Source organism: Cydia amplana, chromosome 5 (assembly GCF_948474715.1).
Source record: "Cydia amplana chromosome 5, ilCydAmpl1.1, whole genome shotgun sequence".
NCBI classification, from domain to species: domain Eukaryota; kingdom Metazoa; phylum Arthropoda; class Insecta; order Lepidoptera; family Tortricidae; genus Cydia; species Cydia amplana.
In genome coordinates, this window is record NC_086073.1 from 5123204 (window position 1) to 5140243 (window position 17040).

A 17040-nucleotide genomic window follows, 5' to 3' on the forward strand; every position below is an offset into this window, starting at 1 on the left:
CGTTGCGTCCCGCGGACGTGATATTGGGTCCGGAATGACGATCAAATTTCACTTCTAATATTATAACCCTAAGGTAGCTTTTTGACTGGCAAATTAAGACCTCTGGGACCTCGGACCAGTGGTTAAGTTTTTGATAATGGTAGAACCTCTAACGATTAAGGAACTTTAACTTTAGAGGGCAGCACTTTTTCTTTTTAGACAATAAAGTGGCATATCCACCAACGCGCACTAACTTACTGAAACGGATTTTATTAATGTAACTTATATATGTGTAAGTGCTGTAATGAGGTCCGAATAGGTAGTGCGATATTATGTACATAGTAAGTGAACAGTTATATGTAAAACACGATACTGATTACTTTGAAATCCGTGGTTGTGGTAGTTTGTAATAGTTGTTATCAACCGGTGTCAAGGAAACGGTTCCCAGTTTGAGAACCGATGCTGTAGTTGAATTCAACGAAAACTTACAAATGGTGCGATCTATTCAAATCATTATTGCACAAAATCTGAGAATGTATATCATTATAGGTATTTTTACAAATACATAAAATGGCACTAAATCTTTTCGGCAACCCATGCTATTATACTACCGAATTGTATACAGTACCGAAGGAACACAGTATTTATTCATATATTTTGGATTAATTTTTGAGATTTCTAAGACACTCAAGTATAACTTGAATGTTATTCTATTATTTTAATTTGTATGTTTGTTGTTTAAAAATATAAAAAGCCTAAAATTATATCTGTTTTTATTTTGATTTCCGGATACCTATCTTTGAACTAGTTAAAATAGAATCAATGGAATTGTATAAGTACCTAGAAAATAGTTTTGAAAGTACCTACCTACGTATTTTTTATTATATATTATGGAACTCCCATTTATAGGTAGAGGAATATGAAACGACAAAATTATGATTAAAGTTTTATTGTTAAAATAAGTAGATAAAATAAACTTGATGCCAAAACACAGAAATTGTATTAACACGTTGCGTTGATTCTACGACGGAAGTAAAATCAAAATATACGCGGAATATATACAGCCGGCAAACTAATAACGTCTTAAGCTAGTTTAAAAACGGATGCAGGTAAATCGTTAACATTGTAATTTAAATACATATGTACTTATAAAACGCGAATCTTACCAATTCTACACTTACACGTGCTATTCCTTTTAGGAAATTGCTTATTTATATAATTTTGGGAACACAATTTTATCCACAATTTAATTGTTTTCAAACAATCTTAAGCATATTCACCTGCATCAACATCAAAAAGTTGATGTGAACCTATACGCTAGTCTAACTCAGTTTATCGTAGGACATACGCACATACACGCCTATATAACGCGAGCTCCGTACTATTTTATTATTATGATACAAATACACTAAATACATTCTACGTTGACAGTAGTCAATGATATTTCGTTATTATAGTTATACATATATGTACAAAATTTGTCATACCTAGAACAAACTAGGATCTAATCATGGCACAATTTCTTAGAATGTCTCCATTCTGTTGAAATTCCGAAATATGTACCGTTTCATCAGCCCCGAATACCGGCAGGCGGACACACCTACAGCTAGCTTACAAACGAATAGTTAAATAAGTAATTGAGTGGCCATCGATACAACTAAACCGAAACATACGATGCTATATGTACAAAAATTTTGTTTGCCTTAACCTATATTGGTCTACAATACATTAATTTTACTATTAGTCTGGTCCACACAGAACGAGCCGCCACGCTTGGAAATTGCCGCGCGAAGCAGCACGGTCGGTAGAGGCATAGAGAAATATAGTAACACAAGACAAGTATAGTAGTACAAGAGTGCTCACTCCATACATCAGTTCAGACTATTAATTTCAGTGTCTACATCTCGCATCGAATAGCGGAACTATCAGTACTGCTACTTGACAATAGATGTAGCACCGACCGGAAAGTCTTATCTCAACAGCATAAGACTTTCCGGTCGGTGCTACATCTATTGTAAAGTAGCAGTACTAATAGTTCCGCTACTCGATGCTAGATGCTAATAGTCTTTTTGGTACTAAAACTGATGTATGGAGTGAGCACTCTATGTATTTTTTTCTCTATGGTAGAGGTGTACATCGCCTGGAAATTGCTGCTCTGCGCGGCAATTTCCTAGCGAGGCAGCTCGTTATATGTAGACCCGCCTATTTAGGTAGTGAGCTGACTTCAGACGACACGACGACGTAACGTTATTGCACGAACGGTACAAGATTAAATAAACATCCACTTAAAATATACCTTACAGCATACGTTTACTGATATTATGAAAATTATCTTAAGATCTTGAAAGATTCTATGCAACATAGAACCATTATGCACCAATACCCTGCACAAATACAGCTAGAGTAAATAATATTACGTATTTACAATATGAATGTAATATTTAATGTCATAGTTGCCTTCGTCACCTGCCGTTTGAAATCAGCCGTGGATATAAATATACTTTTCAAGGGCTCATTATTTAAATGGTATAAAATGAAACAATAAACTCATAAATAATATATGTAGGAACACCAAAAACATACATGTACAAAGTTAAAAGACCAGCCTATTTTATTCAGGTGGTTGTTAAGAGCCCCTCAACGTGCACACTAGCGCCACTGCTAAATAATCGTGATTATTTAAATTTAACGAAATATATTTAAAAAAGGGGGCCGCTACGTACTGTATCTTGTATTAAAGTACCTTTTGAATACATCAAACTAGTTTCTATGTTGCTGGATTCGTCAATCTATGCGTCCAAAGTTTAAACGGCCGTTTTTGTTTTGAGTTCCTAGATTGACGAATCCAGCAACATAGAAACTAGTTTGATGTATTCAAAAGGTACTTTAATACAAGATACAGTACGTAGCGGCCGCCTTTTTTTAAATATATTTCGTTAAATTTAAATAATCATGATTATTTTGCAGTGGCGCTAGTGTGCACGTTGATGGGCTCTTAAGTGTTGTGGTATGTATCAGGCAAGAAGAACAAATGACGCATCCACCTTTTTCTGGCAAGTCTGTAATGACCATATAAAGTAACCAGTCTATTCGCGTAAATGTTACAGAGCCACCCCACACTAGCATCTTTCGAGCGTCGTTTAGTCAGCGCTATGGAAAAGTGTCGCTGCGCAGTTGCGCCCACGTTGCGTAGAGCGGCGGCCATGCAGAGTTGACTTGGACGCTGGCGCTCAGGAGACGCTATAGTGTGGGGTGGCCATTATCGTCTTTCGTGTCTTTTGTTAAAACATGAAGTTTATAGAGTTGGACCAAGCTAACTCAGCATGGCATTTGCATGTCAAATTTCTATGAAAATATGACGTTTATAATGACACTTCTCACTTTGTTCTATTCAATTCGGTGCAAAGTTAGCGTAGACGGATTCTACATTATATATGTATATTATATGATGGACATCATTTTACTGCGCCTGAGAATCGACAACGGCTTGCACTTACCTACTTATTATACATCTTTGATAAGGATGGAGCTTTATATCGGCGACACAATATGTACAAGATGATCACAAACTATAAAATAATTCATAACATTAATTTATTCCTAAACAAGGATGAATTTAGGATGTCTTGAGCGAACAGCGGTTACATAATCTTACTCCAAAGTGCATTTACTTACGTAAAAACCATTTTGTAACTACATGGTACTAGTTAAGGAGTCTTCGTACTAATTACATCTTAGTTCACTTCTAATTTGTTATTGGCAGATGGGTTTTTATGTTTGATTTTCTACCTTAATATTAGAAACTGAAATTGTCATATACTAAAGAAAAAGGGACCAACCAAGACCACCGGTGATCGAGGCCGGAATCGAACCGTCGCCTTCAGCTTACGGGGTTAATTATTTCCTGACCACTAGCCCAGCCATATAACCCGGCAACCTTCAAATCAAGGGTGATCAGGCACCTGGGCAGGCTCGCTCCATCGTAGGCCACGTCTTCGCCTCGGCTAGTCTGTGGCCATGAGTAAGCCCATTTATAATATAAAAAAAAGGTATTAAGCGACGTTTTAAATGTCGACTTTATTCTGTTGGTGTTAAGTTAGAAAATCAAATGTATAAAAACCTTATTTTGTTTTATTTCAACCTTTTGACCGCCACAGTCGGCTGTGGCTGTCATCGGAGTCTTGCCAAGGACGCCAACGACGGCTACAACCGACAGCTTCGCCAATGTAATAGGGACTTACGCGGTACCCCGTAAAGTTCAATTTCGCTTACATAATCGCGATTGCCTGGCGTCCGGGACACGGCATATTCCTTCGCCGCCTGGCGTTCAAAAGGTTAAAGCCAAAATTATCTGACTGTTGAAGCAGATATTTTATGCAACCAGCGCACACAACTTGCAACTGTTTATTATTAACACTTAAATTTAAAATCGTTTGTGCAACCGGGCACATGGGCAAAGAAATACATTTTATTACGAGGTTTTTAGTTTATTTTATTATTGTATTCATAATGCAATCGATTTGAAATACATTTGCCAAATTATTTTTTAATCAGACCAATAAACGCAAATGAAAATCATCTCGCTGTAACACAGTATTTACAATAGTTCTGTAAGTAACTTTGATATTAGCAGGTAACATTCAAGTCCTTAGGAACTTGAAACTAAAATTTGAATTATATTTTTCCACCACAGCAGCTCGTAGAGGTTCTCTTTAATCGTCAAAAACTATAAGATAGTCGCATTTTATCCACATTACATTTTCCTCGCGTTGGTGTGGTGAAAAGGGTATAGCCGGGTAAGCATGGCCAAACTGCCCTTAGCGAAAAAAACAATTTCCTTTTACTGGATTATTAACCTATGTATATGTAGTGCTTTCACCAAATATTAAGCCTCAAATGCTTCAGACTTTAAAAAAAAATGCAAAAAAAGAAAAATCATTTTTATTTTATTACAGCCAAAGTACTAATCCGATTTCTTTGTAATTTGGGTATGTTGTATATACAATTAAGGTCGCTTTCTGAAAAAATTAATATTGAATTATCTCTTAAAATAATAGTAAAAATTTTAGATGAAAATTTTCAGAAAAATTAAAAAAATACATGCGAGATAGCGACAGTTATCAAATTTACATATTTCATGTAGAATTTAATAATGTTTAACATATATTTTTTTCAAAAATTAAAATCGGGATTAACAGTGTTAAAAACTCGAATTTGTAACATCCCATAATACCTTCTCTTCATACAAAATAACTTGTACGTTATACTAGAAAGTTATATTCCCAACGCAATTTGAATTTAGAACGCGATTTATTTCGCTGAGCGCGGACCTTAAACTCCGTGGCTGTATGCGGCTAGGGCGAACGGCATTCAGAGATTTAAAAAGCGGCCAAGTGCGAGTCAGACTCGCCTATGAAGGGTTCCGTATTTAGGCGATTTATGACGTATAAAAAAAAACTACTTACTAGATCTCGTTCAAACCAATTTTCGGTGGAAGTTTACATGGTAATGTACATCATATATTTTTTTTAGTTTTATCATTCTCTTATTTTAGAAGTTACAGGGGGGGGGGGACACACATTTTACCACTTTGGAAGTGTCTCTCGCGCAAACTATTCAGTTTAGAAAAAAATGATATTAGAAACCTCAATATCATTTTTGAAGACCTATCCATAGATACCCCACACGTATGGGTTTGATGAAAAAAAAATTTTTGAGTTTCAGTTCGAAGTATGGGGAACCCCAAAAATTTATAGTTTTTTTTCTATTTTTGTGTGAAAATCTTAATGCGCTTCACAGAATACATCTACTTACCAAGTTTCAACAGTATAGTTCTTATAGTTTCGGAGAAAAGTGGCTGTGACATACGGACGGACAGACAGACGGACAGACAGACAGACATGACGAATCTATAAGGGTTCCGGTTTTTGCCATTTGGCTACGGAACCCTAAAAAAAGCGCGGGAATAGGAAAATAGGCACGAATTTTATACAAAGCGTTAATGATTGAAAAATGTCTGTTCCTTTGATGAATAAAATACGTCACATTCTAAATTCAAATTCGTAAAGACTGCGTTCACAATATACTTCATTCGTTTATGACTACTTAGCTTTGCTTGTATGAAGAGAGAGTATTATGGGATGTTACAAATTCGAGTTTTTCACACTGTTAATCCCGATTTTAATTTTTGAAAAAAATATATGTTAAACATTATTAAATTCTACATAAAATATGTAAATTTGGTAACTGTCGCTATCTTGCATGTATTTTTTTTATTTTTCTGAAAATTTTCATCTCAATTTTTTACTATTATTTTAAGAGATATTTCAATATTATTTTTTTCAGAAAGCGACCTTAATTGTATATACAACATACCCAAATTACAAAGAAATCGGATTAGTACTTTGGCTGTAATAAAATAAAAATGATTTTTCTTTTTTTGCATTTTTTTTTAAATCTGAAGCATTTGAGGCTTAATATTTGGTGAAAGCACTACATATACATAGGTTAATAATCCAGTAAAAGGAAATTGCTTTTTTCGCTAAGGGCAGTTTGGCTATGCTTACCCGGCTATACCCTTTGTAAAACATAATATCTATCTATCTCATACCTTTAAACGAGCAATTCTTGTGTATTTATCTAATACCTTTAAACGAGCAATTCTTGTATATTTATTTACCTATATGTAAAGGTATATATATATTGGGGATCTCGGTTGGCTCTAACGATTTCGATGAAATTTGCTACATGGGGGTTTTCGGGGGCGATTAATCGATCTAGCTAGATCTTATCCCTGAGAAAACGCGCATCTTTGAGTTTTTATGTTTTCCGAGCAAAGCCCGGTTTCAAAGATATTAACGATTTAAATGTCGTTGTTGACATTCGACCCATAAGACGGTGAAAGTTTTGACGAATTTTAAGCAGACGAAGTATGTAGGTATTAAAATACACAATCAAACGAGAATCTCGAAAGATCCACCCACATAGGTAACATTCTTACGTTATCAGGGCATTTGTATTGCAAACCATTTAATTCATAAGGGCGTCTTATTCTTCACTGGGGCGCGGAATTGCCAATTTGCCACTAGTAATCCCTAGTACTGGAGCCTGGTGGTTTAAATTAGCAATTTCTTAACCGGCTGGCTAAGTTTAATCCTCCGTAAATCTGTTAGTCGTCCGAAAACTTCTCTCAAATATCACAGGTAGTCACTAACACCTTATCTTGTTTTTTTTTTCAAGTGATGCCAATACATATAGCATTTTTTGCCTAAGTAGCAAAATTCTTATGCAACAATTTTGAGATTATACTAATTTCATACTGGCTGGCGCGCATTTTTCTATAATACCTTCTTTTTAACCTTTTGGACGCCAATGACCGATATATCCGCACCGTAAGTTCCACGCCAAAGATTAATCAATCGGTCACATATCACAGAACAACATAGACCTACATACGTGTATATGCATAAAGTTCAATTTCAGTTTTGACACTCCGGTGACGTGGCGTCAGTGTGACAGGTTTTGTGTTTGACACGGTGTCGAAAAGGTTAAATTACTGACCACAATCGATTTTCATTTACCGCATAAGTTAAACAAGTGAAAAAATTCATGTAAATTATTTTGAATAGTTTATGTAAATAGGTCTAGAGTAGGCAATTTGAATAAACATTTTACCTACCTTATTTGCAACTACAGTGGATTAAATAAGTTGATTTCAGAGTGCATTATGAAGCATTTACGAAGACTCGGAAACACCTTTTTACTCGAAATTACGTCGCTGTGAGCGTACACCTGTACCTCAACTTTGATAGATATTGGTAATTTTAATTTACACGAGTAAAGGTCGTAAATGTATGGGATCTACCTAATAAGTGATCTGTGATTCAGGGTTATTGGCGAAAATCTGTCGTTTCATGCATTGCCATACTATTGTATACGTACTTGAGTAATATATATTTTATCTATAAACAATAACAGATAATTATGTATATAGTTCACTTCAAAACTATACCAACCCAAGTATATCAAATATAGTGGCGGTTGATATATTTCTGAAAAAATACCGTTAAATGCAAGGGCTATCAAACAATCCAAAATTTAATAAGAACAAGAGTGCACCTCATTCCTTTAAAAGGATATACATCATCGAAAGGACATTTGAACTCGAATCATTTCGAATTACTTAGCCTCTTAATTCCAAGGGAATAGACGAGTAATACATTGTCACAAAATAGACCGCCAAAACTGTCAATGATTTCACAGAATAAATTACAAAAAAAACGTCATACAAAGTTTACCCCTCGCCTATCACTTCACATCACATTATATGTCCTAAAAGTGTCTGTTTCACTATTTGTTGTCGGGCGGGCTCGGCTCGTCGTCCGCCATGATGCTCTCCTCTAGATACGGGAACTCGTCGAGGCTCATATCGTTGGTACTGATGGCGGTACTGAACACGTCTATGCGCTTGTGGCGCGACCGCGCCTCGGCGACTTTCTCCGACAACTTTTCTTTGGCGACCGTGAGAGCGTCCGCCTCCGCTGGGTTTTTCACCGCGCTTTTAGATTTGAGCGCGAACGACGAGTCGTTGCTCGACGAACCCTCGTCTTGCAGCTGGCTGAGTAACGTTCGCGTCGCTTTTGACATTGCGCTAGAACTGTACATTTCGCTCCTTTCCCCTAAAAATATAAAAAAATAAAAATAAACAATTTTGACTAGCGGAACGAAACGATCAGTTTTATGCGGTATCGAACTTTAGTGACAATAAAATAGCAGACATGATTGTGTACAAAGTAGTTTCGATTACCATTTTTTTTTTACGTTTTTCTGTATTTTCGGAGGTCTGCATATTATATAAAATGGATAAAGTAGCCGTGTTTAATTAATCTGATATCTTACCACTGGGCGTCGCCTGTTGTATCGTCTCTTGCGAGTGCTTCGCCTTAGCCTTCCGGTTGTCGACCATGTACTCGCTGTCACTGTCGCTGGACATGCCCAGGTCTAGGTGTAGAGAGTTCAGTTTGTCTTCCTCATCCTTCCCTTTCCTCGACACCGTGTCGAGTTCCATCTCCCAGTCGGTAACGCTCGAAGAATCCTTCGCACCTTCAGAGTCTTTGTTAAAGTTAGATTTTGCGTCTTCGTCTTTTATAATGGCTAAACCTGATTCCTCCATAGGTCCGATGTCGCCTATACTTTCCGACGCAGAATCTATGCTCGCGTTGCACGTCTCCTCTGACATTTGAGAGTCGAACAGAACAGGTGTGTCCTGTGTTATCGCTTGGGATTTTTTGCTTTCGTCGGAGAGGCGAGCCGCGCCGCCTCGACTGTCCAAGATCTCCGACATAGTCGTCGTCCGGCCTGGCTGGTCGTTGTTTAACTCGAGAACGATCACGTTTCCCGGACACTTGCTCGCCTCCGTCTGCTCTGGCTTGGAGGCTTGTAGCAGCTGGTTCACGTTCTTACCCATGATTATTTTTGACATGTCGTTACCGTTTTTGGTAAACGATAAAGCTTTACCTATCGTCGCGCCTTTTTGCACGACGATGACGCTGCCTTTTGCGCTCGCGGGTCTCACGATAGGGTTAGAGATTTTGGTGGTGGTTACTGGGGTGAGTCCTTTCACTGGGACAATGTCGGCTAAATTGGCGGTTTTGATGGTCTCCGCGCCTACTACCTTGGTGATTGGTGCTGGAGTACTGACCGCGCTGGCCGGTTTCGACACGACAGTGACGGCGGGCGATTTAGTGGCTTGAGTGAGGGATTGGGAACTGACCGGAACCAACTTCATACCAGTCGGAATCCCTTTGAAATGCAAGAGCGGCAGCTGGACCTCCGACCCCGTTTTCGTCCGCGACTTGGCGGGTAGCACGACCATCTTTTGACCGGGTTTTTGGTTGAGGACAAAGGTTTTGGCGGAGACTTTTAGGTCGGTGGCGGGAATGCCTTTAGGCGTAAACGTTTCCGTGCGCGGCGCAACCGGTGCCGTCTCCTTACTCGGGGTGCGCATACCGGACGACGTTATGATTATCTTAGAATTCAAATTCTTGTGCTCTGGAGGTTTGGATACTATGATCATCTTGTCAGACATGGGTGCCGGCGTTGCCTGTTTGGTGACGGGCCCTATCAGCTTGGTAGTGACGATTTTTCCAGCCGGATTAATGGCTTTTTGAGTAGAGCTCGGCGCGACGATCACCTGACGGTTCGAGAGGACTCTGATTCCCTCTGGTTTCTGTAAGATTTTCATTTCTGGTGGTTTCTTATCGGCGGGCGGTTCGGGCCGGCGGCCCTTTAGTAGGAGTTGGTGAGGTTTGGGCGCGCCGTGTTTGGACACTGGGGTTTGGGCTTGAAGGGAGGCGGGGTCGGGGCTGTCGGACACGCCCAGCTCGTGCGGGACCGTAGCCGGCTGGGTCAGTAGCGCCATAGTCGGGGAGTCTGTGAGCATGCCAGGTGAGGAGAGCACTTTAGGCTTGAGTTCATCCATGTAGTCTGGCTTGGTTTTTCCGCCGAGTACTGACTGAGCATACGTAGCCTGGAAAGTGCCCGGTGGTCCGGCATAGTCGGGCGGGTAATGCTTGCTGGGGGAACCCGGGATCTCCTGTGCCTTCTTGGGCTGGCGCTGGCCGGGAGCCTTCTGCTTGTGAGAGCGGTGTTTGTGGGCCCGTGGTTGGTGTGGGTGACTTGATTTGCTTGTAGAAACTTTGCTCACTTGGTTGTAGGAGTGTTTCGATTGCCCTGATGATTTACCTGAGGAAATAATAATTTCAATCAATTTAAAAATACATACATGTGGGAAGAAATTCACATTTAAAAGATTATGTTAATAAATTTCCATTTTATAATTAAATTTTGTACTTAATTTATACATTTCCTAAATGAACTAGAGCCAAGGAGTTGAAATTATTTACTACAAAAAAAAAATTAATTACTTGTAGCAGGCTGTGAATATTTGGAGTAAATCTGTGACAGATTAAGATGCTTCTGATTCGTGTTAGCTGGGATGTTCCTCATATTTTTCACCGGTATTGTGGCATCATCTGGTATTGAACCACCTTCAGGTATTTTTCTTTTTCTGCTGAGAAGCTCAGTCTCCCAAAGCTGAAATAAGTCAAATTATATATAGTAAAAGTCACAAAAGCAAATTTTAAGAGTTGAATCATATAAATGCTTTTATTTACTTTAGAAGTTTGATCTTCCATAGCAATAGGAGGGTATAGCATCTCGTCCATCATGTCATTTGTCTGCAGTGCACCCTCTGCCGTTTCTCCCTCTGGGTCCGGCATCTCCTCTTCACTAGATTTAGGAGCCACCAACTTGTCAGCTTCTAATTTCTTCAAGATTTCTTTGTTTTCCTCCTTGATGGCTTCCGCTGCTCTATCCGCAATCTCTGTGTAGGCGGTCTGTGGAATGCCGCGAGGCATCAGGGGCACTCTCCTTCTGCCTTCGCTGATCCATCCCAATCCTGTGTTTGGACCTGTTAACCTAACAAAAGATAAATAGACAACATTGTAGAAGTATTTGAAAGTTTCTAGCAGTGAACATAAGTTAAAACTAATACACATGTCTTTAAAATAATATTTATACAGAATATGATTTAAGTTTCCCACTTACCTAACAAGAACCTATTATTAAGTGTCCACCATCTCCAAATGGTATAATGAAAAAAATTAATACATCAACTTTATTTGTTGACCAGAACTTTCGTGATCTTGGTCGCCAACAAATTTTCTTTAACGCCAAATTCAAGGTTTGAAATTATCAATAATTCAATATAATGAATTTTACTTGTTGATAATTTTCAAATAATTACCACTTGAACGAAATAATTATTTAACGAGGAATGCCCTCTAAAAATAGAAGTTGTTTTGAATTAATAATTATAAACCACATAATCTATTAATAAAATAATTATACATTTCATTGTTAGTATTAAATAAATACATGCCTTCGATATTTCTCAACCTATAAGGCTTTTCCATGCTCAATTCAATAACAATATAATCTTGTACAGTAAACAGTTTAATTAGTAGATAGGCTCCGTGATAACTTCGCGAGTTATCACTAGACATTCTAGATTGCAACTGGCGGTCTTTTTAGCGGAATAACATTTTTGATGACCCCCATGTGAAATAAAGGCAAGTTTTTTCATTGAATAAATATTTATTAAAGGGTTTGGAAACTTCTAATATTTTTGTATCAATATTGAAACATTCCTCTTTAAAATTAGAAATGTCCATGACCATTTTCCAGAAATTTATGTGAAAGCTATTAACTTTTAGGATTTGTTCCGCAACTTGCACATTTGTAATTATAACAATTCAAAAAACCACAAATGTTGTGTGTTAGTAAAAATAATATAAACAAAAAAATAAGCTTCACTTGATAACAAAATTTTCATTTGACCTAAACTACCCACAGTTTTTAACGTAATTATGTTCTATGAACAGTGGATGTGACATACTAAAGAATATAATATGGCTTTCCACTAAAAATAAATATTCTTGTATAACACATTCAAATACTACAGGTATTATATTATGTAAGTAAATTTATATTTAAGTCTCGGTTTACATTTGTAATGTGGATAATGTCTGATAAGAAATCAATAAAATATAATATAAACACTTATAATGGAGTCATAATTCATTATATACAAGCTTGATAATATGTGTGACAAACTATTCTGAGTAACTAAAAGTTATGTATATTTCAAAATAAAAAATCAATAATAACATATAAAAACTATATATAATCACAACAATATATCTGTTAACAATACAAATAATCAATTTCCAAATATGTAGTTTAAAATACTTGCTTCAATTAATTTATAATATAATTTTTTTTTTCAATACTATAAAGTGACATTTAAAATTAGGTTACCTGTCAAATTTCAAATCTTTATAATTATATATTTCCACCATAAAACTCAATTAAAACAGTGTTAAATGTTCAATATATATCACCCTCTGTTCATATCAATGTCAATAACTAAGGCATCTATGAGGCCAAGACAGCCACAAAGACTCAAAATCATTCCAATAAAAATCTGTATTTCTCACTGTTAAATGATGTAATGTATTGTTTCTAATCAATGTGCCTACAATTTCAATAAAGGTTCATGATAGCTTCTACCCACAGCCATCTTTGACATAGTCCAATGGTGTATAAAAATAAACTATAAAGCTAAAAAATACACCAAATATTAACTTACTGATGAGCAATAGTAGCCAACAGCTCGTCATTAGAGACGCGTCGCGCCTCCACGCTGTGACGATCGCTGCTAATATGCAAAACGGCGCGCAGTTCCTCAAGCAACTTTTTTCTGTTGTCTTCCAAAGCCCCTTGTGCTCTAAACACACTGATCATATTCGAGTAGGCTTCCAATTCTACAAACAAACAAACGTACTGATTTATAATTACAGAAACTCACATACATTTCACGTTGTAAAAGCTTATAACATACGCTCACAGTCAAAGAAAATGTAAGGAGGGAAAATGAATGCCATTTATAAGACTAAAAATATATACCAAGTCTGCGAAGCGTTCGACGACATTCGTCGTGCGTCATGTTTAGAAGCATTGGCCACATTGTTAGGCCGTTTTATTAAACACTGTTAATCTACGGTTTGATTATAATAATATAACCATATTTTAAGAAATTCTCAATTGGCAAATATCCATACTGTTTACTTCACTTCAAACGACAATTTCGTTCATTTTGACACTTCAAGCAAGTAGATGCGAAATAATAACGGATGGCTTGCATCTTGTCTATGGTGTTTGGGGATACCAGCGCAACGCTCCAATTTCCTCAGAATAAGTATTGACTTTTTTGTTAGAAACATGAATCTAGTATTAAACAGGATTGGGCATGAGTGGTGGGGATAACTGACAGAACGGGGTAGTCTTATGTATCTTTCAGTAGGAGTAGCAGCGAAAGCGCTATTATTATTTGTCCTTGTCATAGTCTCACCGTAATGACTTTTTTGTTTAAGTTTTGTTAAAGCTTTATACAATCTTAAAGCATTATTTTGTCAAGTGAACTATTTTTTTTTTGTTTCTTATGTATGTGTGCAATTCACAATCTAGTGTCAAAATGTACAATACTATAGCTGGTCAACCAAATCTTGTCAGTAAAAAAAGGCGCGAAATTCATATTTTCTATGGGACGATATCCCTTCGCGCCTACATTTTTCAAATTTGCCGCCTTTTTCTACTGTCAAGATCTGGTTGACCAAGTATACACTAAATTTCCAACTGCGATTGTTTTAAGGAGAACGAGTTTAATTTTCTTAAATAATCAATCGTGATTTAAAATTTTCCTTCATTTCTAAAATTATGATTTATTTCGACGTAAACAATATATCAATATATGGAGGAGACAGTAGGAGTTACATAAAAAATATAGATATATATATTTCTTGAGAATCTTCACTCTTCAGTATAATGTTCAGTAGAGGATTCCTGCTCCGTCTTCGCATTCAAAAGCTTTGATACGTCGTCTCGTACGTCTGACTCTTATGGAGATAGCTCTTATCACAGAAATTTGGACTTTAACTTTCAGCCAGAAAATTATTTGTGAATATGCCTTTCCCCATTTATCATTCAATGTTGATGCTGTTTTCTTTAAGAAACTATTGTATTCAGTCCCTAGGGCTCCGTCATTTCATGCGACGGAGCCTCCGTCGCATGAAATGACTAGTAGTCTAAAAGAGGCTCTTAGGTCCTCTGTTGCTCTGTCGTATTTTAGATGTTTCTCGCGGCTATGTCTTTGTGCAGTTTTTTTCCAGGTGAGGTTGGTATTTTTATTGTTATTTTATTTTTGTTGTTATTCATTCCTTCATTTATTATTATAGCTTGGCAAGCCAGATTTATTAGAAGGAAAAGGCGGCATACTTGAAAAATGTAAGTGCGAAGGTTTGCTCGGCGATACAAATTTTGAACTTCCCGCCTTTTTATACTGCAAAGACTATGGTCTGCTGTGGTGTTTGAGATGTCGCTTTTAGGACCTTCGGACCAACAATTTTAGATATAGCTGGTCAACCAAATCTTGTCAGTAAAAAAGGCGCGAAATTCAAATTTTCAATGGGACGATATCCCTTCGCGCCTACATTTTTCAAATTTGCCGCCTTGACAGTAGTCAAGATCTGGTTGACCAAGTATATTTTTTGTACAAATATATATTTTTAAATTTCCGATTTTTTTTAAAAAGTAGTGCGCGGACTAACTCACCAAATCTACTACAGGTGCACTACAAAATTTTAGTTTGTGGTACCTTAAAAAATTTGGAAAAGGAAGTTAAAATCCACAGTTTATAAATAGTTCTTAGTGTTCTTACTGTTCTGGACCTGAAATGAAATGTTTTTTTTATACGATTGCCGTGATATCTACGTGTAGCTTTTCGCGTTAATATATACTAAGGTTATAATTTATTAAAGCCATAAACATAATTAATAACAAACTTACAGGACATCAATGATATTGAAGATATGAATATTCAGATTTTCACAATATTCAATTTGATTCTTATATCATCCCCCAAAATTAAATAAATATAATAATTTTCGTCTTTTGGATGTAGATAATCGAATTGTTATCCCAATAAATAACCAAATTCGAATTATAGTTACAGCAACAGATGTTATCAACTCCTGAACAGTGCCTTCACTATAAAAAGTAACCTAAAATTAAAACTACCTACAAAACTAAAACTAATACCTAAAAAATAAATAAAAATAACGTGGGTGACCTAGCCCAATATGTATTATATTAGGCTAGATCACCCAGGTCCGATCCCTGTGGAAGGGTTCCCATAAGGCTGGCTGCGTTCCCTCTTTGGATGGCTATGCCGATCCGTTGGGCGAGGAACGAGCCAGCCCTACGGTCCCCGGTGACCTCGAAGATTTTTTTTGACAGCTGCCGAACTAGTTTATTGGCCCCTGGGCACCACGGTCCCAAAGTTTCTACTGCAAATGCCGCAAATATATGTCGGTCAGTGAGAGCTATATATTTGCGGCATTTTGCCACCACAGCAGCTGCGGCCGCCCCGCCCGCTCTCAGTGGTGTTGAACCGAGGTGGGACGGTGCCAGGGTGTCCACACACGTTGCGTCCCAAATAAGGGCCCGTCCCACACTCCAGGAATATATACTTATATCGCCTTCTTCCTGAAATATGAATTAATAAACAAGCACATAGTTTAGTACTTATTCTATTTAAATATCAGATTTTTTATAACATTGTGACTTTTGATAATAGCTTCAAAAAGCAGTCCCTCCTAGCTAATAAAGTTAATTTTATAACCTTGTAATAGTTCATTTCCGATTAGATTTCAATTCCTCTAATACTCCCGCGAAATAAAAATAATGAAATTTCGTGTTTAGCCCTTTGATATTTATAGCACAGTTTGTAACTTTATAAATATCATCAAATCTATAGTTTTGTAGTAGGTACTAAGTTTGGCCCCGGACGCTGGTGGATGACGGCTTTTAGTAGGCATTTGAGTGATTTGGAAATAAAGTGAAGAATTAAGCTTAGTTATTCCAGTTATTTTATAACTAAATATCGGGAAATTGTTATTACATTGCCACCCTGACTAATGCCGACCATAGACAAGTTGGCGTTCGAAATATTAGCGTTTGTGAAGTCTGCTACTAGTAAGCGATGGTTAAGCCCATGTATAGCTGGTCAATCAAATCTTGTCAGTAAAAAAAGGCGCGAATTTCAAATTTTTTATGAGACGACATCCCTTCGCACCTACATTTTTCAAATTTACCGCCTTTTTCTACTGACAAGATCTGCTTGACCAGCTATATAAAGTTTTTTTGTAATAATCTAGTCTATTTTTTTATTCGGTAGACTAAAATGACATTTCATAGTATGAACATAAAATGTCATTTCATACTATGAAATGTCATTTTAGTAGATTATAGAGATTATGGAGGCTGCACCAGTTGGCCTCGGCTGGGCGGAGCTGGAGGAGGCCGCGCTGGACCGCGAAAAATGGAAATCCCTTCTGAGAGCCCTAGCCCTATGTCCCTGATGAGGAATAATAATAATCATCA

General features: G+C 37.1%; 1 protein-coding gene across 1 annotated transcript; it reads right to left on the minus strand.

The window, feature by feature from the left end:
- Positions 1-7829: 7829 nt before the first annotated feature.
- LOC134647834 (BRCA2-interacting transcriptional repressor EMSY) lies at positions 7830-13714 on the minus strand. The gene is made up of 6 exons (XM_063502159.1): positions 13507-13714; positions 13190-13364; positions 11154-11457; positions 10905-11073; positions 8878-10722; positions 7830-8657 (listed from the first exon to the last, which is right to left on the minus strand). Exons 1-6 carry the CDS (start codon positions 13565-13567, stop codon positions 8329-8331), a joined length of 2883 nt encoding a protein of 960 aa, XP_063358229.1. The 5' UTR covers positions 13568-13714; the 3' UTR covers positions 7830-8328.
- Positions 13715-17040: the final 3326 nt, after the last annotated feature.